This window comes from Myotis brandtii, unplaced genomic scaffold, assembly GCF_000412655.1.
Source record: "Myotis brandtii unplaced genomic scaffold, ASM41265v1 scaffold927, whole genome shotgun sequence".
NCBI lineage: Eukaryota > Metazoa > Chordata > Mammalia > Chiroptera > Vespertilionidae > Myotis > Myotis brandtii.
In genome coordinates this window covers 329,388-353,358 of record NW_005371823.1, presented here as the reverse complement: position 1 = coordinate 353,358, position 23,971 = coordinate 329,388, and the positions used below count along the sequence as shown (strand labels likewise).

At 36.1% G+C, this 23,971-nt stretch overlaps 1 protein-coding gene and 1 long non-coding RNA gene across 2 annotated transcripts in view; both read right to left on the bottom strand.

Moving 5' to 3' along the window:
- Window positions 1–11,232, bottom strand: part of LOC106724680 — a 23,560-nt gene extending 12,328 nt beyond the window's left edge. Inside the window, exons 1-4 of the long non-coding RNA XR_001360519.1 lie at window positions 11,135–11,232; window positions 7,969–8,101; window positions 6,952–7,047; window positions 344–401 (exon numbers count right to left, since the gene is read on the bottom strand). This is a non-coding gene — a long non-coding RNA (uncharacterized LOC106724680). The remainder of the gene's footprint in view (window positions 1–343; window positions 402–6,951; window positions 7,048–7,968; window positions 8,102–11,134) is intronic.
- A 9-nt stretch (window positions 11,233–11,241) lies between these two features.
- KATNBL1 (katanin p80 subunit B-like 1) lies at window positions 11,242–23,404 on the bottom strand. The gene is given in 11 exon segments (XM_014532954.1): window positions 11,242–11,379; window positions 12,729–12,822; window positions 14,058–14,147; window positions 14,483–14,572; window positions 14,657–14,707; window positions 16,088–16,206; window positions 18,669–18,814; window positions 18,817–18,947; window positions 21,830–21,870; window positions 22,763–22,893; window positions 23,372–23,404. Coding segments are annotated over 10 exon segments (912 nt in total). The 5' UTR covers window positions 22,880–22,893; window positions 23,372–23,404; the 3' UTR covers window positions 11,242–11,346.
- Window positions 23,405–23,971: the final 567 nt, after the last annotated feature.

Genomic DNA, 23,971 nt, shown 5'->3' with positions numbered 1-23,971 from the left:
TGATCTTTTTTTAAAAATATATTTTATTGATTTTTTACAGAGAGGAAGGGAGAGGGACAGAGAGTTAGAAACATCGATGAGAGAGACACATCGATCAGCTGCCCTCTGCACACTCCCCACTGGGGATGTGCCCGCAACGAAGGCACATGCCCTTGACCGGAATCGAACCTGGGACCCTTCAGTCTGCAGGCCGACGCTCTATCCACTGAGCCAAACCAGTTAGGGCAAGATATAATAATCTTTATGGTTGATTACAGCACAGAATAGTGGGTTGATTCTAGGCAAAGTGTAATAGTCACATATATATATATTAGCTTTACCTACCTCTGTTGATATTACTCACCATTAATATTTTTCTCCATTTCTAGCATTAAATTTCCTCCAGGACAGAATGCAGATTACTTTTAAAAAATTCATTGATTCATTGATTTTAGAGAGAGAGGAAGGGAGAGAAAGAGAAACATCCATTAGTTGTTCCACTTGGTTGCTTCTCTCTGACCAGTTTTCTCCATTTCTAGCATTAAATTTCCTCCAGGACAGAATGCAGATTACTTTTAAAAAGTTTTTTAATTCATTGATTTTAGAGAGAGAGGAAGGGAGAGAAAGAGAAACATCCATTAGTTGTTCCACTTGGTTGCTTCTTGTATGTGCTCTGACCAGGGATCAAACCCACAACATTGGTATACCAGGACGATGCTCTAACTGAGCTACCCCCACCCAGGGCCAGGTGTAGATTACTAAGCATGTAGAAACTAAAAAAACATTTAGGCAGAAGAGAAATGTATTCAGTTAGAAGCACCTCAATAAACAGACTTAGTAGAAAATATTTTTTGTTTGTGTTTTTCCCATGGAAAAAACCCTTTTGTGTATTTGATTAAACAAAAAGCTTTCCAGTGTATGGAAAGTAGGAAACTATATTAAATATATGAAATTCATTTGTATTAAAAATGCATACACATAAGAGAAAATCTAGGAGAGATATAATTGTTCCTCTAGGTGGGTGATATTATGGTTATTTAATTTTCTTCTTTTCATTATTATACTTTCATAAGTAGGTATGAAAGTATAATAGTAATTTTAAAAAGAAACATACTATTTCACATGATTCTCAATAATTCTAAGATAAAAACAGAAAAGAAACAAACACAAAGGGATAACATTAATTTCAAGAAAAAAACATGTATTTTACATATTATCAGAAATATCTTAATTTTGCACTGTATATATGGTCCTCATTTGCATGGATTTTGTGTGGAATGTAGAAACCATACAATAGAAAAACAAATGTAACAACCTTTAAGAATCAAACACATGTTAGCTGAAGTTTTATTTTGTTATAGCATAAGCATTTATAAACTAATCTAAAACAAAAAAAAGTGAGAGAAGAAAACTGGTTATATTTATTTTGGAACCACTCATTTTTAGCTGCTATGCTATCAGAAATAGCTTTGGATTACTACTAAATTACTTCCTCATACAATGTATTTCCAAAGATGCTACACCCTTGCATTTTTAAAAAATTTATTCTTATTGTTGAGAGTATTACAGATGTCTCCTATTTTCCCTCTTTGCTCCTCTCCCCCAGGCTCCTGCCCCACCCCAGGCCTTCAAATGCCTACTAATTGCCAAGCTTTATGTTAGATACTGGGGATGTGACGTGAGTTTCTGATCTCATGAAACTATTAATCTAGCTGGGAAGATAGATAATAAACATTACAAAACACTGATAAGTAGTGTTAAGAGAACAAGGTTGAGACAAGAGTTGTGGCCAGAGACCTCTAACAGCTGAAGAGGCTCCAGAGAGGGCTTTCCAGAGAACTGTGTTAGGCTGAGACTTCAAGGCTAAGAAAGGAATAACTGTGTGAACTTGGGGGTCAATAGTGTTCAGACAAAGGAAGCATTTGCAGAGAAAGTGTAATGCTTTCTGGACACTGAAACAAGTTCATTCTAGCTAGAGCACTTGGGAGGAGAGGAAATGTTGTCAAAAGATTGTAAATCCCACTGTTCAGACTCTGTCCTAAGAGGCCTCAGGAGTGACAGAGTAAGACTTGTGCTTTATAGACTACTCCAGGGCAGCATGTATGGAGACCGAGCTGTAGGAATGAAGGACAAGCGCCAGAGTCAGGAGGCCGCTGTAACAATGTAGATTACGATAATGGCAGGAAAGGTGGAGAGATATAGAAAGGTAAAATTTAGGGGAGTGCTCCAACAGGATTTCAGTGAGTTGGAGATGATTCAAAGATGATTTACAGGTTTGTGGCTTGATAAATGCTGATGTTAGGGCTTTTCAATGAGAATGGAAACCCAGGATACAGCAAGAATAGACTTTTTGTCCCTCTGTGTGGGGGTGGGGTCGGGGGTCGGGTAGGGTTGGTGGAGGGAAGTGGAGGTAGAGAATGAGGTCAATTCTGGATATATTGCATTTAATATATCTACAAGATATCCCAATGGATGCTTCCAGTAGGCAATGAATAAATAATTTATGGGCTAAGTTAGGTTTAGGGCAAGACATGTTTTTGAGAATGATAAACATACAGTTCAATGATTTCTCAACCTTTAAAAAAATCCATGTCTACTTGAACCCCAAAATGACCTTTCTTCCACTCTAAAAATGAGAAGAATTAATGTTGATGGTAAAGGAAGCCATGAAAATAAGAGGATTTTTCAGGGAAATGGTACAGTGAGAAAGACCATAAGACAGAAACTTGAAGAACACCAATGTCTAAGGGACAGGCAGAGGCACCTTCAAAGAAGAGATTAAAAAGTGAGTTGGTTTCACCCCTTTGATGATTTCTTATCATCTATTCTGAATAGCAGAAAAGGAATCTGGATGGCGAAGGAAAAATGATAAGCCTCTTCTAAACATTTTGTAAGCTTTAGAACCTGCCTAAAAGAAAGGTATCAACCTTCATTTCTCCTGCTGTTGTTGAGGCTAAGCTGCAGTTATTATTCTCTCTTGCTTCTTGCTTTCTTTTTAAATAAAGTAGGAAAGTAAATGTTAGCTAACTTAGCTCCTAACTCTTGTAAGGTGAGGTCTAATTCTAGTCCAGGCTCCATGATGAAAGTTTGGTTGATAAATGCAATAAAATAACCCTAGAAGCAAGTAAATCTGGCAATTCAGTATATTCTGGGAAACCCACAATAACTCTTTCTTATCCTAGAAAATACTTTGGATCAACTCTTCTTAGCTTTGGTGTAAATCCAGAGTCAAAACAGACTTGCCTGGGTCTAGGACATTAAAAAAAAAAAAAAATCCTGATTTAAATCTGGGTGAAAATACAGAATACTGTAAAACATAAGAATCAAGTGTATTTAGGGGCTAAATCCTTATTCAGGCTCTTGGCATCTCTTATCTGAGAAATTTATAATTCAGAAAATTATCATTTGTGTATCAAAGCAATACTATATAACTAGCTTTGCTATGAAAAACACTGGCAACTATGGGGCTGCCTATTCATAGAATTACTGTTGTACAGTAACTGCCCTTTTTTTATGATTAATTACAGGCTATAAAAGAAAATACTGTGGTATTGACCCTTGAACAACATGGGTTTGAACTGTGCAGGTCCACTTATATGCATTTTTTTCAATACTGTAAATGTATTTTCTCTCCTTTATGATTTTAATAACAATTTTCTTTTCTCCAGTTTATTTTATTTATTTAAGAATATAGTATACGAATATACAAAGAGAACCAAGATGGTGATGTAGGTAAATGCCTATATTCGCTGACTCCCACTACCACATCAAAATTACAACTAAAATACAGAACCATCATTCAGAACCGCCTGAAAGCTGGCTGAATGGAAGTCCTACAACTAGAGAAGTAAAGAAGAAAGCACACTGAGACTGGTAGTAGGAGGGGCGGAGGCACGGAATGGGCTGGTCTATACCCACATGAACTGTTTTTTCTTTAATTGGGAGGGAGATAGTCTCTGTGGAGGCTGCCTGTAAGGAGCAAGGAGTCCTAGTCCCAAACCAGACCCCCAGATCCCCAGCACAGGGTTCCAGAACTGGGAAGAGAAGTCTCTAAAACTATGGGCTGTAAAAACCAGCGGGGATTGTGACTGAGTGACCTGGAGATTGATCCAGGTGTTCCTTTTAAAGGGCCGGTGCACAAACTTATTTGAACTCCCAGCACCTGGTCAGCTTTGGGGGACCCAGACACATACAGGGAGGAACTGGATTGTCTGGCATCAGGGAAGGAACTCAGGGAGGAACTGGACTGTCTGGCTTTCTCCCAGACAGGAGTGCTTGCAGGGGTCATTGTTCCTGTACTGGGACCTCCCTTATCACAGGGCTGACTGGTAGCCATATCTGAGTCTCCATCAGCATGGAGCACTGTTTGCTCCACCCTGGGGATTCCCGGACACCCTGCCCCATCCAAGCTGTTTGCAGCAGCTTTTCCATATGAATGGCCTGTCCTGGCTCAGGCTTCAGACTTTGCTAAAATCTCTCAAACAAGCTGCAGCTGGTGAAAGAGTGCCCCAAAACTATCATTAAAAGACCCAAGACCCAGCGCTAGCACCAACCTGCCTTGCTTTGCAGCTGGGCTTCACCTGGGCACCTCCAAGCCCAATCCAAATAGCAAATAGCAGCCTTCTGCAGTTCCCTCTGCAGCTCCTGTTGGGTGGCCCAGCCAGTAGCTGACTCTGCACCTCCCTGAGGCCCTAGAGCTAGTGCACCCAGTGAACTGCTTCAGACATAGCAGATTACATTCTATACACCACATGCAACACACTCAAGAGGCAGACTCAGTGAGCACCAAAGCCTCACTGAAGCAAGTCCTGCTCCATAGGGTGTCTCCTGCACAGCAGTTCTTTCACTGTAGTCACAGCTGGTCCTCATAGGCCTGTGGGTAATTCCTCCCAGTGATTTCAATAGCAATCAATTACAAGAAGATAGTGCATACAGCCCACAAAGGGGCACACCTAGAGTGCCCAGCTCAGCTGACTGAGGAGGCTGAGCCACTGGGTCCTATAGGACACCTACTACACAAGACCACTCTACCAATTCCTGGAGACATAGCAGCTCTACCTAATACATAGAAATAAACACAGGGAAGCAGCCAAAATGTGAAGACAAAGAAACATGTCACAAACAAAAGAAATGGAAGCAAGCAAACTGCTGGATACAGAGTTCAAAACCATGGTTACAAGGTTATTTAAGGATCTTCATGAGACTTTCAAGGATCTTAATGAGAATGTCAAAGACATGAAAAAAGACCAGTCAGAAATTAAGCATACACTAACTGAAATAAAGAATAATTTACAGGGATTCAACAGTAGAGTAGAGAATTCAGAGAATCAAATCAATGATTTGGAATATAAGGAAGCAAAAAACACCCAATCAGAACAGCAGAAAGAAAAAGAATCCAAAAATATGAGAGAGTGTAAGGAGCCTCTGGGACAACTTCAAGCATACCAACATTCACATTATGAGGATGCCAGAAGGAGAATAGAGAGAGCAAGATATTAAAAACCTATTTAAAGAAATAATGACAGAAAACTTCCCCTACTTGGTAAAAGAAATAGACTTACAAGTCCAGGAAGCACAAAGAGTCCCAAACAAGAGGAACCCAAAGAGGCCCACACCAAGACACATAACTAAAATGCCAAGGGTTAAAGACAAACAGAGATTATTAAAAGCAGTTAGTTACATACAAGGGAGTGCCCATATGACTGTCAGCTGATTTTTCAACAAAAACTTTGCAGGTCAGAAGCAAGTGGCAAGAAATATTCAGTTATGAATAGCAAGGACCTAAAACCAAGAATACTCTAACCAGCAAAGCTCTCATTTAGAATTGAGGGTCAGATAATGAGCTTCACAAACAAGAAAAGCTAAATGAGTTCATCACCATCAAACTATTGTTGAAGGATATTCTTTACGAAGAAGAGGAAGAGGAGGAGGAGGAGGAGGAAGGAAGAGGAGGAAGAGAAGCAGAAGAGATCAAAATGAACAACAAAATGGCAACAAATACATATCTATCAATAATTGAATTTAAAAATCAAAATAAACAAACAAGAAATCTAATGAACAAAATAAACTGATGAATAAAATAGAATCAGAGGCATGGAAGCATGGCACACACTAATGAATCTCAGAAGGAAGGGGGAGAAGGGTGGGAAGAGATCAACCAAAGATCTTATATGCATATATGCATTACCTGTGGACAGACAATAGGGTGGTGAAAGCCTAGGGCAGGGTGAGAAATGAGTGGAGGGAGGTAAAGGGGGAAAAGGGGGGACATCTGTAATACTCTCAACAAGGCTTTGTATAGAAATATGGTGTTATGCTGGGACACTTTGTAGAAAAGTCTCCAACTGTGCCTCAGTTTCCCTGTGCAGATTGTAAAATGCACAACCAACTAAAATGATTTTGAAGAAAGTCTCAAGTTTAAACAGCAGCATTCTGAAGAATGAGGGAGGTCGGAGGTGTTGAATACCAGGACATTTTTTTCCCAAAGGGGAGAGATACTTTAGAGCAGCGGTTCTCAACCTGTGGGTCGCGACCCCTTTGGCAGTCGAACGACCCTTTCACAGGGGTCGCCTAAGACCATCCTGCATATCAGATATTTACATTACGATTCATAACAGTAGCAACATTATAGTTATGTAGTAGCAACGATAATAATTTTATGGTTGGGTCACAACATGAGGAACTGTATTTAAAGGGCCAGAGGGTTGAGAACCACTGCTTTAGAGGATGCCAATTTAATACTCAAAAAGGCATCTTCTGTGCAGTGATGAGGATGACCCATAGGTATTGATGGTGTAAGTGGGCCTTTGATGACCCACCTGCCAGCTGTCATACTTAGCACCACCTCTCCTTCCTCAGGTCAACCTTCCCTTTCCCCTACTCAAGTCTGCCAACAATGCATTCTTGCTACTGTTATTCTTCCTCATCCCACGTCTTATCAGTTCATTAACCTAGGACCTGTAAATCACTGACCTGGTGTAAACTTTTCTTCTTGTTTCGTGGTGTGTGTCCTACAATTTTTCCCCTGGTAAAGCCTTCACGGGAATTCTCTGGAAAACCCATCTTTAGCTGTTTTATGTCAATAAAAAAGAGAACAATTGTGACTGATGAATTTAAATAATTTTTGAAAGTGTTTTATGTGTACATTGCTAACTTCCCTTAGAGATTTGGAAAAATCAGCTCTTTTTACTATGAAATCACCAACATGCTTTTGTGTGGAAGTGGTATGATGGAGGGAGAAATGAAGATGCCAGAACATAAAAATAAGATATATTTAAATTGAAAAAAAGAATATAGCATATAATACATATAACACAAAATCTGTGTTAAGCAACTGTTTATGTTGGCTTTTGGTCAACAGAAGGCTACTAGTAGTTAAGTTTTGGGGGTATCAAAAGTCATATGTGAATTTCTGACTACAGGAGGTGGGGGAGCCAGGGTTGTTCAAGGGTCAACTGTATTATGTACTTAGTTTTTACTAAAGTTTGATTTTAGCAGATACTATTAAATCAATAATCTAACCCTGAGAAAATAATGCCTACAATATTTGAAATAAGTACAGCATTGAAAAACGTACTCAGGCCCTGGCCGATGTGGCTCAGTTGGTTGGAACATTGTCCTGTACACCAAAAGGTGGTGTTGGTTTGATTCCATGTTGGGGCAAGTGTGGGAGACAATTTCTTTCTCTCTCTCCCTGTTCCACTCTCTAAAATTAAAATAAATTAAAAAATTAAAAAAACAAAACACATAAAAGTGTACTCAGTATACTGGGTATATGATATGCAGTACTTATTTTTATTGTTATAGTCAGTGCTGTTATTGAATCAATCAAGCTATACTACAAATTAGAAGCATACAGTGTTTAGGGAGAAACTTTTTATTCTATAGTCCTGTTACAGAATAAAAAAGGAGGGAATAGTGTGTTGTTTTATGACAATTTTCACAGATAGAAGAACTGGAAATTGAGGGGAAAAAGGAGTTAATACCTACCGACAAATGTCCAGTAATACTTTTTTCACCTGAAGTAATCCAGATAATAATAGTCTATATTGAAAGAAAAGAAGTAGTGCATCCAAATGGACCACTCCAGTGAGTCAGCTGCTTGTGATTCTATATTTTTCCCCTTCAAATCAATAAAGGCAATTGACATTACCATCTTGTTGTTAAATATGAAGAGATACTTGGGAATGACTAATAAAATATTAACGTAAATTTTGTTCATTTTTTCAGATTCCTTGACTCATTTAACTAACTAAATAAACATTTACATGATTTCTATTATCAGTATTTAATAGGTAATAATCATTACTCAAATTAGTTATCCATTAATATTAATTATATTAATAACTTGCCAACTGTAGAAATGCTCCAAGTTTGAGAAAATTACTATTTCAAAGGCCAAAAATATAGCCTTGAACACACACACACACACACACACACACACAACAATTTTTAAGGTTAGGATATGACATGTACCAAATATGTTTAGGGGGATGGATAAGGATTTAATTCCTCAGTTGCCCTTAGACTTTAGTGCTGACATTAATGATTCTCCAAAGTAGATAGATATCCAAATCCTCATATCTCAGGACTCAGGTAAATAATCTGTCAATTACCTTTAAAATTACTGCCAAAAGATTATTTTTTAAAACCATTTGATAATGCTTACTTCCTAACTTTTAACCCTTTTTCTGATCATGATCACTTATTACAAAATCCACTCACTTTATTTCTAGTAGAAAGAAATTACTTGATTATAACCCTCTATCACCTCAATAAACTGTCCTTAGACTTGCAAAGTTAGCAAAGTTCAGTACAGAAAACCTAAAAGGTAGAAGAGGTAGTAAGGCATAGAAACCTTGGGTAGTCCCTCAGTTCTGTGTACTGCTTAGCAGCACAGCCACAAATGAGTGATGACAGACAGCAATTGTCCTAATCTAGGTCATACAACAACCAAAATACTTTATAAACACTTTCTTTGGCTCTTTCTGGATATCAACACTGTTCTGATTAAATAGCATGTTAAGAGCTTAATAGCAACAGAAGTGTTCAGTAATATTTACTTATCTAATATCTTTTATCAAGAATCTAAAATCAACTAATACTAATCATAACTCAGTCAGTGAGAGGTAGGTATTAAGGCAAATTGCAAAGGCCAAGAATTAGGAATGTGTGGTATTGAATAATCTTTGTAAGCTAAAGACTGCTGCTTTATATAGCTCCAAGTAAATAAAATGGAGTATCAACTCTCCTTCAACAAACCCAAAGTTAGGCACAAAAACTCAGTGTTAACGAGGTAGTACATTTTCTTAATATGTTTCATTTGTACTTAATTTTTACTGAAGTTTGATTTATTGAAGTTTAATTTTAGAAGATATTGTTTAGTCAATGATCTTACCAGAGAAAATTATAATAACACAGTATTTTAGATATTATTATTTTTAATATTATATTGTTTTAAATATTAGATTCAAAGTCTACAGTATTACATATACCAATTATTTGAGATATCTTTCTATTTGAGGTGAAGGGTTTATGCTAAGTATACACACCATCTTCCTTGTGACCAAAAGCTGAAGTTGTGAGACAGATACCTAAGAAAAGGTGCAGTCTGTAACTATGAATAGTTCTGTGTATGTGTGTAAAGTGAATGAACCTGTAAAGCTCCTGTCCTTAGCCTCAGTAGCACCATGCTCTGAGTTAACTGGTTCAAACTGTTAGATAAAGTGATAACTAAAGAAACAGGAACAAAGAAAGGTTATATTTCATCATCTTAAGGTTTCACAGAGATGACGCAGGTTTCCGATTCAAATTCCCACCTCCTGAAAAATGAGTTCTTAAATAACTCAACTCTTAAATCAAGGGAGTGCAGTACTCTGAAATTATCCTAAAGATTTAAGAAAATAGCCAATTACTACTGTGAAGAATACACAGCTATATGAAATATAGCTACACAAAAGGAGAACTCAGTAAAAGAGAACATTTTTAATATTTTTAAACCAATAAAAATGCTTGTTTAGGATTCACATCAGTAGTCACTAATTGGGTAAATGCTAAAGGCTTACATTCAAGTGCTTGAAGGATTACTGCACAGAAATTTGATACTAAAAATCTTTGCTCGGGCTCATTCAAGATGAGATGATGTAGGAACCAATAGTGGTATTTAAAGCCCAATCACTCTCAAGACAGGCTAAAAAGTACAGCTGTGAAGACATTCCACAAGTGGGGTCATTGACACCAAAAAATGGTATTAAGAAAAAAAAGACCTCATACAGTCTGCTGGCATTTCATACCAACCATTGGAGGAGGTAGTAATATAAAGTATTGGAACTCAAAATATAAGGTCAGCACTAACTGTAAACACTTCTAAAGCATTGTATATAATTCTTTAAATCATAATGTAGTGAAAAACAATTAGAATTCATACAAAACCAGATTTTTAAAAAGCAAAAAATGGAAATATTTAGTAAATTTACTCAAATGAAGCTTAAATGATACAGAACTGAAAATATTAGAAATCTATATACAGTAGAAAGTGAATATAAATTAGCCAACTCTATGAACATTTCCAACTAAGCACACATACAAATACATATTCACCTCTTTCTTTTATATAAGAATAACACATATATACATGGCATGACGATTCTGGCAAAACAATTTCAGAGATATTAAAAATATTCTCAAGTTTTAAAGATGGTGTGGAATAAGTTTTAACAATATTCCACATGAATGGAAACCCCTGATTTAATTCCATAACTTTCATGCCAGAAGCATGGTTGGTTTTACTTTTTTTTAAAACAGATCTTGGTATCATATACATTGGCTTATTAATAATTAAGGCATTTTGTTTACACAGTATCTCAGTGTGGACAAAAAAACTTTTAGTATTATTTGCTATGATGTTTAAAACTTTTAAAGTCTTTCAACATAAGAAAATAGCTGCACACATTTGAGTGTTTTCTTATAAAACACAATCTTAAAAAAAGTAATGGTTGGTCTTTGCTTTTCCTAGTAATAAGTTTTGTCTTATTTTTTCACATAGTATAAAGTATATTCTTATGAAGGATTGCATTAAGATCCAGTAGTTCTTGCCAAGTAACCATGTAAATCCCAAAAGCAGCAAAGGTGAACAATCTTCATAGTGCACTTTCACCTTATTAAAGTTGAAGCTGCTCCTTTCGGATATTTTTCCACTTCAATGTGAAGTAGATTGCTAGGGTTTTGTTATTGGTTTCATATGTGGCTTTAGAAGAAAATTTTGTTGATTTCTTTCATAGTTCACAGTTCTCCAATGAGACTTGTTTGGAAATCATATAGTCCAGGGATGTTTTGAATAACCAAATGCTCTTTAGTAGATGAAGTCTTTCAATGCAACTGTAATAAATAAGCATCTACATCCTTAGAAAATAAAACAAAAACATTTCATTAGCTAGTAAACACATATATACACAACCCCTTTCTTCTCCCTTTTTGTCACTTGATTTGCCTCAGTTTCCCTTTGTAACCTTTTGAGGGTAAAAGATGTGGTGTACTCAACTTTTTAATCTGCATTTGTTTAGCACAGGGCCTGGCACACAACAAGGGCTCAATAAATGTTTGCTAAGTGCTGAGTAAATGGTTTGGTTCTTGTGATCAAGCAATTCTGTCTTTATAACTAGGCAAGATCATTAAATCATTCACAATTCTTTCAGTTTGATGATAGCCTATCTTTCTGATTTCTAACTTTAAGAAAATTACAATTGAGTGTTTAATCTTGTAAAAGAGGTTTTTTTATATCATAGCTTAAGGAACTTCACAGAACTTTTAATCACTCAATAGGAAAGTACACTGTTCAAATCGCAATATGAATTTGATATTGGTCTTTATTGATTTATTTGTCAGAAAATAAAAATACTTCTGGGAAACGGATATCTGTTTATAATATTTTAATCATTAAAAATTCTACAAAGTTAAATTATACACAGTGGTAAGACACATGTTTGGTAGATCATTTTGCTTCTTTCCTTGAAAAGTATCCAAGAAAATTTTTACAAGTAAGTCTATAACATAAATCCTCTTATTCAGTACATTATATTTTTTAAATTAAAAAACAATTTTATATTTCTGACTAATGCCCATTTATGATAGCAATATGCTCAGTAAAAGGGTGGAAACATTTAACAATGACTTTTTTCTGCAATTATATGTTTTATATACCAATATTTTCTGGAGTTTAAATATTAAAATCTAATGTACCTTTTCCTTTAAGAGACAAATAAATCAATAAAGACCAATATCAAATTCATATTGTGATTTGAACAGTGTACTTTCCCAAAGAGCATGATATTAGCAATAGTCAAGTAAAATATAACACCCCCAAACCATTTAATTAGACCATTTAATTGTATTCCTCACTTAATCTTCAGATGCCTTCCTTACCTGGATTTTTAACTTTTTCAAATATTTTTCTTTGATTGGAACTAGGTCATTAAACAACCTCCAGCACATTATTTCTGTGGCTGTATATCAAACACATTCAATGGGTAATTTTGTGCTCCCTGTCAAAGTCACATCCATACCCAGAAGACCATAAGCATTTGCAAATATGAAATTGACTATAGATCTTACTGAATAGTACTGAATTACTTTACCTCAAGATTTGAAAGAATTCATTTATAAATGCATAATACTAACATATTACTTCTAAATTTTAATTAAGCTTAAATATTGATTTAAACCTTAAATTTTTAAGCTTAAATATAGATTACCTTAGCTATATTACCAGTATATCCTGGAACCAAAGTAAGATGGTTTTCTTGTTCCCACAATCTGCTTAATTGTTGTTTTAAAATCTGAATATTTCTAGGAGGAAAAAAGAAAATGCAAATATAATATGATATGAACTTTGGTAGTAAATACATTTAATGAAAATAGTTTTAAATTTTTTAAGTATTTATCAGAGAATATTATACTACTGAAGTCAGGCAACTCTTTAAAATAATACATGCCAATCACAGAAATTAAAGGTATTTGTTAATGCAGATAGGAATACTAGGCATGAAGCATTTACTAATAGTCAACTTGTTGTTGGGTATAAAGTAGGACATTTTGAGAGTTTAAAAAGAAAACCATAAACTTTAAGGAGCCCATTGGGAGATATTTTTAGTAGCTTCATAATAATCTTATTCATTTGGTAGAATACCTACATATTTTCACAGCAAGGCAATACTCAAATTATGATGACTATAATATAATTTTTAGAATTGCAATATTCAAAGTGCAATACTAAATCTAATTGCAATACTCAAATTATCTATACTAATAAAAGAGTAATATGCTAATTAGACCAGACATCTTCCAGACGTCCTTCTGGACAAAGCCACGGTGGTGGGGGCTGAGGCAGAGGTAGTTAGGGGTGATGAGGCAGGCAGGGGAGGGCAGTTAGGGGGCAATGAGGCTGGCAGGGGAGGGCAGTCAGGGGCAATCACGCAGGCAGGCAAGCGAGCGAGCGATTAGGAGCCAGCAGTCCCGGATTGTGAGAGGGATATCCGACTGCCGGTTTCGGGATCGGGCCTAAACAGGCAGTTGGATATCCCCCAAGGGGTCCTGGATTGGAGAGTGTGTAGGCCGGGCTGAGGGACGCCCCCCACCCCCGCCACATGCACGAATTTTGTGCACTGGGCCTCTAGTGATGATTTTAATATAGTTTTTAGAATTGGATTCTAAGGTTAGTGTCTAGGTAGCCAAAGGACTCTGCAGGATACCTCCATTCCTGAGCCTCATTACTTATCCACTAAAGACTCTCTCTTACACATTACAATGGTTAAATCACTGCTATACTTTTTCCTTCTAAAATGAAGAGCAGGATTCTGCTAGAAGAAGAGGTTACTGGGCTCTGAAATTCAACTTCTATGTGTAATTTTCACATATGAACAGTATCCCAATTTAATATTTCCATGAAAATAAAGAGAATATTATATACTGATGATCACAGAATAAAATTATCACCTAGTTAAATCCAACTACTTCTCTGAAAAAAAAAAAGTAAAATAAAATAAAATTTAGAAGCATAAGGTTATCCTTAAAGGTATACTCACCCATCATTTATAATTTCTGTTTTGGACGAGAGTTCTGACCACCACCTTTTTATGACTGCTTGAAGCCAGTTTAAACCAACTATTATATATCTGAAACGACATTTTGTTACAAAATTCAAGTATTTTCATCTAAGAAGCCTTTACAAAAAAATACTTCCACTACTCAAAAATAACCCAACACATATATTACATTGACCTTTCCCTCTTCTAAACGTTTATTTCACAAAACTGTATTTTATATAACTTGTTTATAGATGCTTCTGTAATTGTCTTCAGTCATTTCATATTCTTTTCCTAACTGGACTATAAGCAACTTAAAAAGAGAAACCATGTATGTTTTATGGAGCTCAATCTACTACTAATGCATTCACAGGGCACATACTGTTGAAAAAGAAAAATGACTTGAGATTCAGATCAGCACTTACTCTTCAAATTTGCTTTTAAGTAGTGACTTTACAAGAGACAACAAGTCTACACAGCAGCCGAGTGAGATGTATTGTTTTTCTTCCTGTAAACTAAAATAAATACAAGTCATAAAAATATGAATAGGTCATAATTTGTCTTTTTTAAACTAATTTATTTTCTGAAAAAATTTTTACCTATTGGTAAGCACAGGAAGGCAATCCACCACCACTCCAAGGTCTTCTATCCTGTGGGTACAAAAAGAATAGCATTACTTAGAGAGATAATTTCTTCAATTATTTTCATACTAGAGGCCCAGTGCAGGACATTTGTTCACTGGGGGGGGGGGGGGGTGTCCCCCAGCCCAGCCTGTGCTCTCTCGCAGTCTGGGACCCCTCGGGGGATGTCTGACTGCTGGCTTAGGCCCGCTCCCTGGACCTTCACACTGCCTTTGAGAAATTCACTCATTCAACAAATAATCCAAGTGTGTATTATTAGCCAGATGCTGGGGGTACATCAGTAAACAAAGAGATAGGACTTGCATTCTAGTATGTGTATGAGAGAGAGAGAGAATTGGAGGTGGGTTGGAGAAGGCAGAGACAGACAATCCTATGTAATAAAAGGCTAATATGCAAATCGACCGAATGGCGGAATGACCGGACACTATGACACACACTGACCACCAGGGGGCAGACGCTCAACACAGGAGCTGCCCCCTGGTGGTCACTGCGCTCCCACAGGGGGAGTGCCACTCAGCCAGAAGCCGGGCTCACAGCTGGCGAGAGCCTCTCCTGCCTTCGTAGCAGTCGGACATCCCCCAAGGGCTCCTGGACTGCGAGAGGGCATAGGCCGGGCTGATGAGTGCACAATTTTTGTGCACCAGGCCTCTATTAAACATATACACAAGTAAAATATATAGAACATGCAGATGGTAGTTAAGTGCTATGGAGAAAAATAAAACAGAAGGAAGATAGGGAATAAAGAAAATGTATATCTACACTTAAAGAGAAACATGCAAATTGGTGTCACTCCACTATGCCCACCAGCCAATCAGGATGAGTATGCAAATTAACCCAACAAAGATGGCAGTTAATTTGCATATGCAGGCACGGAGCGAAGACTGAAGACTGAAGACAACTGAAGACTGAAGAGGCTTGGCTTCTCTGCTGCGGCCGGAGCGAAGGCCTGGGTCCCGGGTGCCAGAGGAAAACCGGTGGCAGCAGCCAGGGGAAGGAAGGCCTATTGCACGAATCTCTTTGTGATGGGCCTCTAGTTTTTAAATAAGATGGCAAAGGAAGGCCTCACTAAGGTAACATTTGAGAAGGTAATATTTAAAATTTTTACTTAAAGGGGGATTCTTAAAGGTTTAGTTTTCCAATACTGGTATCTCTTGGTATAATGGATAAGAATCTTAGAGAAGGTAACAGCTTTATTTGGTCTGATAAAATTGATGGTTTCCTTTATTTTGGTTACTCTTAGACTGGAGTTGAATGTAATTTAAACTATATTGTTTCCATTGAAGCTAAACATAGAAGTTTACAATTTTAGCCAGTAATAACAAAAAAGAAGAGGCACTTCTAAATAGCATACTAGAAATTACTTTTATTGAACAAAAAGGTCACACTTACCTCACCAAATAAGCTACAAGTTCACTTATACTTCTCTTTTTCCAGAAAGTTAAAGCTACATTCAATCTCAAATTCCTGCTGAACAAAACTTGTGCCATTGTTTCATGATCCTGAGAAACCTGAAAGGTAATAATCTAAGTTCTTAAAAAGCACACTGAAACATGATATGAAATAATTTTCTTAATTAAATTATTCTGGTAGACATATTTTAAAATTATACAAAGGTGGTGATTACCAGAGGGAAAGGAGGGTGGGGGCAGATAGAAGAAGGTATTGTGATGGATAAATAGTGATGGAAGGAGACTTGACTTGAGGTAGTAGGCACACAATACAACATACATATAATGTATTATAGGCACACCTGAAACCTATACAATTTTATTAACCAAAGTCACCAATAAATTCAATAAAAATTAAAAAGAAAAAAATTATACAAAGGTGACTCCATTTACTTACCCACAAAACATATAAATAAATGAATAAATAAATAAATAAATACATACATACATACATACATACACAGTAGGTCCTCAGGTTACATAAGAGATCCACTCCTATGGTGGGACATAACGCGAAAGTCGGAACCCACCTACATAAGCACCTATATCACTCACATGGAGCACATACACAGCAGTAATGAAGTGAAACATTAAAAAATTTTAAAAGAAAGATAACAGTTCCTGATCTTTACTTGTGGTAAACAAATAATAAAAAACATATGTACATACATCGAAATGACGGAACTTTTTTTTTTTTTTATAAATAAATGGGAGATGGCAATGTAACCACAAAACGACGTATGACATACGTCGAGTACGACATAACCTGAGGACTGCCTGTATATAAATTACAGTTGAGCATTGTAAACAAAGGATCTGAATACAATTAGGACCTGTTTATTTTTTTACCAGTATTTTCCCTTATTTGCTACCATTTTTCTTTTAAATATCAATAATTTATAAAATAAATCGTTTTTAGTTCACCCATAGTATGTTACACACTAATAACAATTACGCATTGTGTAGTGTATATTGTTCTTAAATTTAAACTCACATATACGTGTCATTCAGGTATACTGTTTCTGTTAAAATCCTTCTTAGAGTGAAAAAAAAATGTTTTGCTTTGTTATAAATAAATAAATAAAGCTCAACTGGCATGGCTCAGCAGTTGAGCATCGAGCTACGAAACAGGAGGTCACGGTTCGATTCCCAGTCAGGGCACATGCCCAGGCTAGGGGCTCAATCCCCTGTGTGGGGCATGCAGGAGGCAGCCCATCAATGATTCTCTCTCATCATTGATGTTTCTCTCTCTCTCTCTCTCTCTCTCTCACTTCCTCTGAAATCAAAAATTTATTTTGAAAATAATAAATAAATAAATAAAATTTAATACTGTTATTTCCAAATGTTGAGATTATGGATAATTTTTTCCTTTGGGTTTATTTTCTACAACATATACAATAAACAAGTAATAATTATTATAAATTCATGTGTGTTTACCAATTTTATTAAACCATTTTTTTAAATGATTCTTATAAAAAGTGACTTTCTTGAGATATCAGTTACAGACCATAAAACTCATCCATTAAAAGTATGTGATTCAGCTGAAACCGGTTTGGCTCAGTGGATAGAGCGTCGGCCTGCGGACTGAAAGGTCCCAGGTTCGATTCCGGTCAAGGGCATGTACCTGGGTTGCGGGCACATCCCCAGTAGGAGATGTGCAGGAGGCAGCTGATCGATGTTTCTCTCTCATCGATGTTTCTAACTCTCTATCTCTCTCCCTTCCTCTCTGTAAAAAAACAATAAAATATATATTTTTTTTAAAAAAGTGTGTGATTCAATATTATTATAACGAATTTACAGAGTTGTGCCACCATCATAACAATCCAGTTTTAGAATGTTTTTATCATTCCCTCAAAATTCCCTTGAGCCTATTCGAATAACTAATTTTGCCAGAGCCAGAAGAACAGCATACCTTAGTAGGTTTGCCAAAATAAAACTTCTACTAGGTAATTTTGAGAGCCCAACAAAATGTGTTTGAATAACTTGTTTTGGTGATCCACTTTTTTAAAAAATACATTTTTATTGATTTCAGAGGAAGGGAGAGGGAGAGGGAGGTAGAAACACCAATGATGAGAGAGAATCTATGATCAGCTGCCTCTTTTACACCCACCATGGGGGATCAAGCCCACAATCCAGGCATGTGCCCTGAATGGGAATCAAACCGTAACCTCCTGGTTCATAGGTCGACACTCAACCACTAAGCCACGCCAGCCAGGCTGGTGGTCTACTTTGTAAGCAAGATTCCTTTTACCTTCCTTTAAATCTCTACTGGCCAACCTGTCATTCTGGGTATTTACAGCAGCTTGTCAATCATTTGAAGTCACCTCAGATATCACTAACTTAAGAGAAATGAAATAAACTACTGAGTCAAATTTGGTTAATCAGGAAAATTGTGTCAGGAGTTACGATCATTCAAATAAATCTGAATTCAATGGGTGACAATTATTCAAATAGCAGAATATGGCAAAGAAAAAAAACAAGAGTATAGCAAGAATAAAGTTAAGTTTACAAACTTAACTTACCTCAGAAAAAAAACCACTGTATTTTGATGATGCGCTTTCTGTCTGTGAAGAACCAGAATCACTGGAGTTAGGCAAATATGTTTGACTATCATGGTGTAATTTTTCAGGCAGGTGGTCTGCACAAGCCAGTTCATTTTCTTTATTTGCATGTCACAGCTCCCACTTCTAGGGGACTGTTTCTTTTTAAAACAAGAATTTGGAAAAGGATAATGAACTTTCTTTCTGTGGTAGATCACCTTACGTAGTTTATCTGGGCTCTTAACAGCGTGTCCAACTGTTCTGTAAAAATGAAAAAGATCCACATGAAAACCTTTAAAAGTTTTTAAACAGAAAGATTTAATAGGCCCCATTTAGTGATTACAATCCAGTAAAATTAGAAGTAAACAGAATTTTTAAAAAATCTTAAATTTTAGATTAAAGAGGGAAATTACAAACCATCTGAAAAGCAATGAACAGGACGATACTTTATACCAAATGAAAATAAAGAGGCATAATAACTAGATGTTTTTAAAATGAAATATTACAGGCCATTTTTGGAGGAAGAAAATTATAACAGTTTCTAATCACCTAAACTTTTTCTAACAAAGTGACAAATAATTATACATATTTGAATATTTTAAAGTTTATTTTTATTAAGTTAAAGTATACTTAATTTTATTTGAATAAGAAACCACAAAAGAACACATCTCATGGTTTAGTATAGTGGTTTTCAAAAGTTTTGGCCTCAGGATGCTTTGCACTCTTAAAAATTGTTGAAGTCTCCTGAACAGACACTTCTCCCAAGAAGACATAGAAATGGCCAACAGATATATGAAAAGATGTTCAATTTCACTAGATATTAGGAAAACGCAAATCAAAACTACAATGAGATACCACCTCACACCTGTTAGGATGGCTATTAACAAGACAAGTAATAACAAGTGTTGGAGAGGTTGGAGAGAAAAAGATACCCTTATTCGCCCTGACCAGTTTGGCTCAGTGGCTAGAGCATCGGCCTGTGGACTGAAGAGTCCCAAGTTCGATTCTGGTCAAGGGCATGTACCTTGGTTGCGGGCACATCCCCAGTAGGGGATGTGCAGGAGGTAGCTGATCGATGTTTCTCTCTCATGAGTGTTTCTAACTCTCTATCCCTCTCCCTTCCTCTCTGTAAAAAATCAATAAAATATATATATTTTTAAAAAAAAGATATCCTTATTCACTGCTAGAGGGAATGTAAACTGGTACAGCTACTATGGAAAACACTATGGACGTTCCCAAAAAAACTAAGAATAGAGTTATCCTATGATCCAGCAACCCCTCTTCTGGGTATCTAAAAACTTAATTTATTCTAAAAGATATATGTACTCCATGTTCAGTGCAGCATTATTCACGGTGGCGAAGATAAGGAAACAACGGAAATGTCCTTCGAGAGATGATTTGATAAAGAAGCTGTTGTACATTTATACAATGAAATACTACTCAGTCACAAGAAAAGATGAAATACCGCCATTCCTGACAACATGGATGAATCTTGGGAATATCATGCTATGCAAAATAAGTCATATGGAAAAAGTCAAGAACCATATGAATTCACTCATATGTGGGATATAAAACTGAAAACAACAAATGAACAAACAAACAAAACTATAGACATAGATAACAGTATAGTGGTTACCAGAGGAAAAGGGGGGCGGGTGGGAAGGTAGTAAAGGATAAAGGGAGTTGGTGAAGGAAGAACAATAGACTTTGGGTGGTGAGCACACAATGCAATATACAGATAATGTATTAGAATTGAACACTTGAAACCAACCTATGTAATTTTATTAACCAATTCACCCCAAAAAATTTAATTTAAAAAAATTTTAAATTCTTGAGGTCTCAAAATAATTTTTTTATGTGGGAAATATTTATTGATACTTACTGTATTAGGAACTAAAACTGAGAAAATGGGTTAATTTAAAAAATAATAGACTTGTTACTGATTAACACATTTAAAAAAATATTTTTACTGATTTTTAGAGAGAGAGGAAGGGAGACAAAAAGAGAAAGACTGATGTGAAAGTGGAACATCAATTCCCTTAAACAGGGATCCAGGCATGTGCCCTGACTGAGAATTGAACCAGCAACCTTTTTGGTGCATAGGATGATTCCCAAACAACTGAGCCATATCGGCAGGGCTCACATAGAATATTTTTATAAAATCATACATACAAACACACACACCTAGTGAGAAGAATGGCACTATTCTACATCTTTACAAATATCTAATATCTTATTTAACAGAAGACAGATGGATTCTCATTATTTCCTTCTCCATTCAATCTATTGTGATATTAAATGTAGCCTATGGAAAACTCTACTACACACTTGTAAGAGAATAAATATGAAAAAGGTGAATAATGTCTTAGTATTGATATGAATATAATAACCTCAAAAACTCCCTGAAAGGGCTTCAGGAACCTCCAGGGTCCTCAGATCACACTTTGAGAAACAGTGGTTTATTAGAAAGTTTGGTAGATCTGAGAATGAATGTCATTTCTACCACTTTCTGGGTGCATAATCCTGAATAAATCACTTAACTTCTCCGATCTTTAGTTTTCCTCATCAATTGTTAGGAGGCAATGAAACCTACCCAGTAGGACTGTGGTAAGTATCTATATTATAAAAGGCCAGTGGTCGTAATGCCGTAACACCATAATGACCAAATGACCGGTCACCAGGAGGTGTATTGATGGGTCCGGGTCTCGTGGTGCGGCGGGTCTGGAGTCCCACACGATTTCACGCGCTGGGCCTCTAGTTAAAGATAATACTGATGTGTTTAGTACAGTGACTAGCAAAAAGGAAATGTTTGAGAATAAGTTAATTATTATAATAAAAGGGAATACTTTTTTCCCCATTTAAAAAATATATATATTTTATTGATTTTTTATAAAAAGGAAGGGAGAGGGATAAAGTTAGAAACATCGATGAGAGAGAAACATCAATCAGCTGCCTCCTGCACACCCCCTACTGGGGATGTGCCCGCAACCAAGGTACATGCCCTTGACTGGAATCAAACCTGGGACCTTTCAGTCCACAGGCCAACGCTCTATCCACTGAGCCAAACCTGTTAGGGCACCATTTTTACTCTTATCCAGTTTTCAACATTTGCTGTTTCCCACAAACTTTAAAGATGCTCTTACCTATTTATGTAAGCAGCCAACTGTTTTGGAGATTTCTTAACCTAAAAAATTAAAATAGATGGTTGTAGCACATTTAAGTTTTTAAATAAAGCTATGTAAACTTTGTGATTGATATTAACAAATCTGAGATTCAACAGTTAAGTTTTTCAGATTAAAGTTTTTTCTGTTCTAATGCTTTATCTCAATCATTAGTTACAACAACATTGTATAGAGATGTTTTTGATATATCTATCTCCCTATTTTCTATGCCACTCGTCACATATTACGGTATATTTACAGGGTACTTAATAAGTTGAATTTTAATGTGGTTTAAGAGAAATTATATCAGTGCTGATATGCCTTACAATGGTGACCAAAAAACACTTTTAAGATTCCTCTTTAACATTAAACTAAAATATCAAAATTATATCCTATCAGAACAGTATACTGGCCAAAAATTTTTTAGAGCTTTCAGAATACAAAGTTTTCAATATTTCATTAATTCTACTTAATTCTGGCAAGTTAAACAGAATTGGTACCTCTTGTTTTTTAAATAATTTAACCAGAATTAACCATACACCTAATAGTTTAAATTGTCTCTGAGGAAATGAAAAACCTGTGTCTCCCCAAAATTCATGCTGAAATCCTATTAGGAGGCAAGGCTTTTGGGAGGTGACTGGGTCATGAATGAGATTACTGCTCTTATAAAAGACCCCAGAGAGCTCTCATAACCCTTCTACCATGTAAGACACAGTGAAAAGACAGTCATCTATAGGCCTTCACCAGACACCAAATCTGTCTGGGCCTTGATCTTGAACTTCCCAGCCTCTAGAGCTGTAAGAAATAAATTTCTGTTGTTTAAAGCCACCCAGTCTATAGTATTCTGTCATAGTATTCTTAGTCTGAATAGACTAAAATACTGTCTTACCTGTTACCTAGAAACTGTGGACTTACCTCCTTCATGTTCTTATTAGTGAAATTAGAGATCCTTTTTCTAGGACGATCAATGGAATGATCCTCAATATTATTATAAAAGTTCCGTTTTTTAACATTGTGGGTTTCAGATGCCATAATCTCTTAAATACCTAGACAACAAAATAAAAAGAATAAATGGAAAATACAAAAAGCAAAAGAGCCTGATCATTTCCTTAATACAAATATAAAAATACAAAACAGCTCACTATGTAAAAACGGCTTATAAGTAAAGCAGAGAACATAGTTCTAATTTACACACTTTTAAAAACCTTAAATACAGAGCAGGGCATTTCAGGAAATTAAGATTCTTTCTGTTCTCATTCTTTTTAGACACTACCAGTAATAATAACATGGCATGTATTTTGGCCCACCACAAAATGTCAATCTCCCCATTTTCCATATCACTAGCCATATATTAAATTTAAATTTACAGGTCATGAAATCAAGTCTATGTGTATAGTAGTAGTAATTATGGCATCCAAATCTACAGAAGCCTAAAATTTTGGAGCCAAATCACATATACCACCCCAAGCAGCAGAATGAGGAACCAAAATCAAACTATATATATCTGACTTGTTTATGCCTAACCTTTACATTTTTCTTTCATTCTTGTAGCTAGTTCTCCAAAGCTTTCTTCTACCTTTAAAAAAAAATAATCCAATGTACCCCAGGGTAAGAAACCTCTCAGATGAGACTTTTAAAAAAGTAAATAAATAACTACAGTACAACAATAAGCATTGACTAAGGGGCATCCATATGAGTGAGCAAAACTTCACTGAGGAAAGTCTTAAAGAACAAACAGCATGTGCAGAATTGAAAGGAATGAAGCAACATAGTTTGTCTGGCATTATCTTAAGCAGATGCATGTGACTGGAGCTTAGGCTGGGGGTGGATTACAGCACAGTGAGAAATTAGGCTGGAAGAGATAGGCAGAATCTAGATCATAAAGGGTTTGTTCATGAGGTAAACTTTTTATTTTTAATCCTCACCTGAGGATATGCTTATTGACTTTAGAGAGAAGGGATGAGAGAAAGACAGAGAGAGAGAGAGAGAGAGAGAGAGATCCAGGATTGAACCTGCAACTTAGGTATGTGGCCTGACCAGGAATTGAACCAGCAACTTTTCGGTATACAGAACAATGCTCCAACCAACTGAACAACCAACACTGGTCAAGGCTTTTTTTTTTTA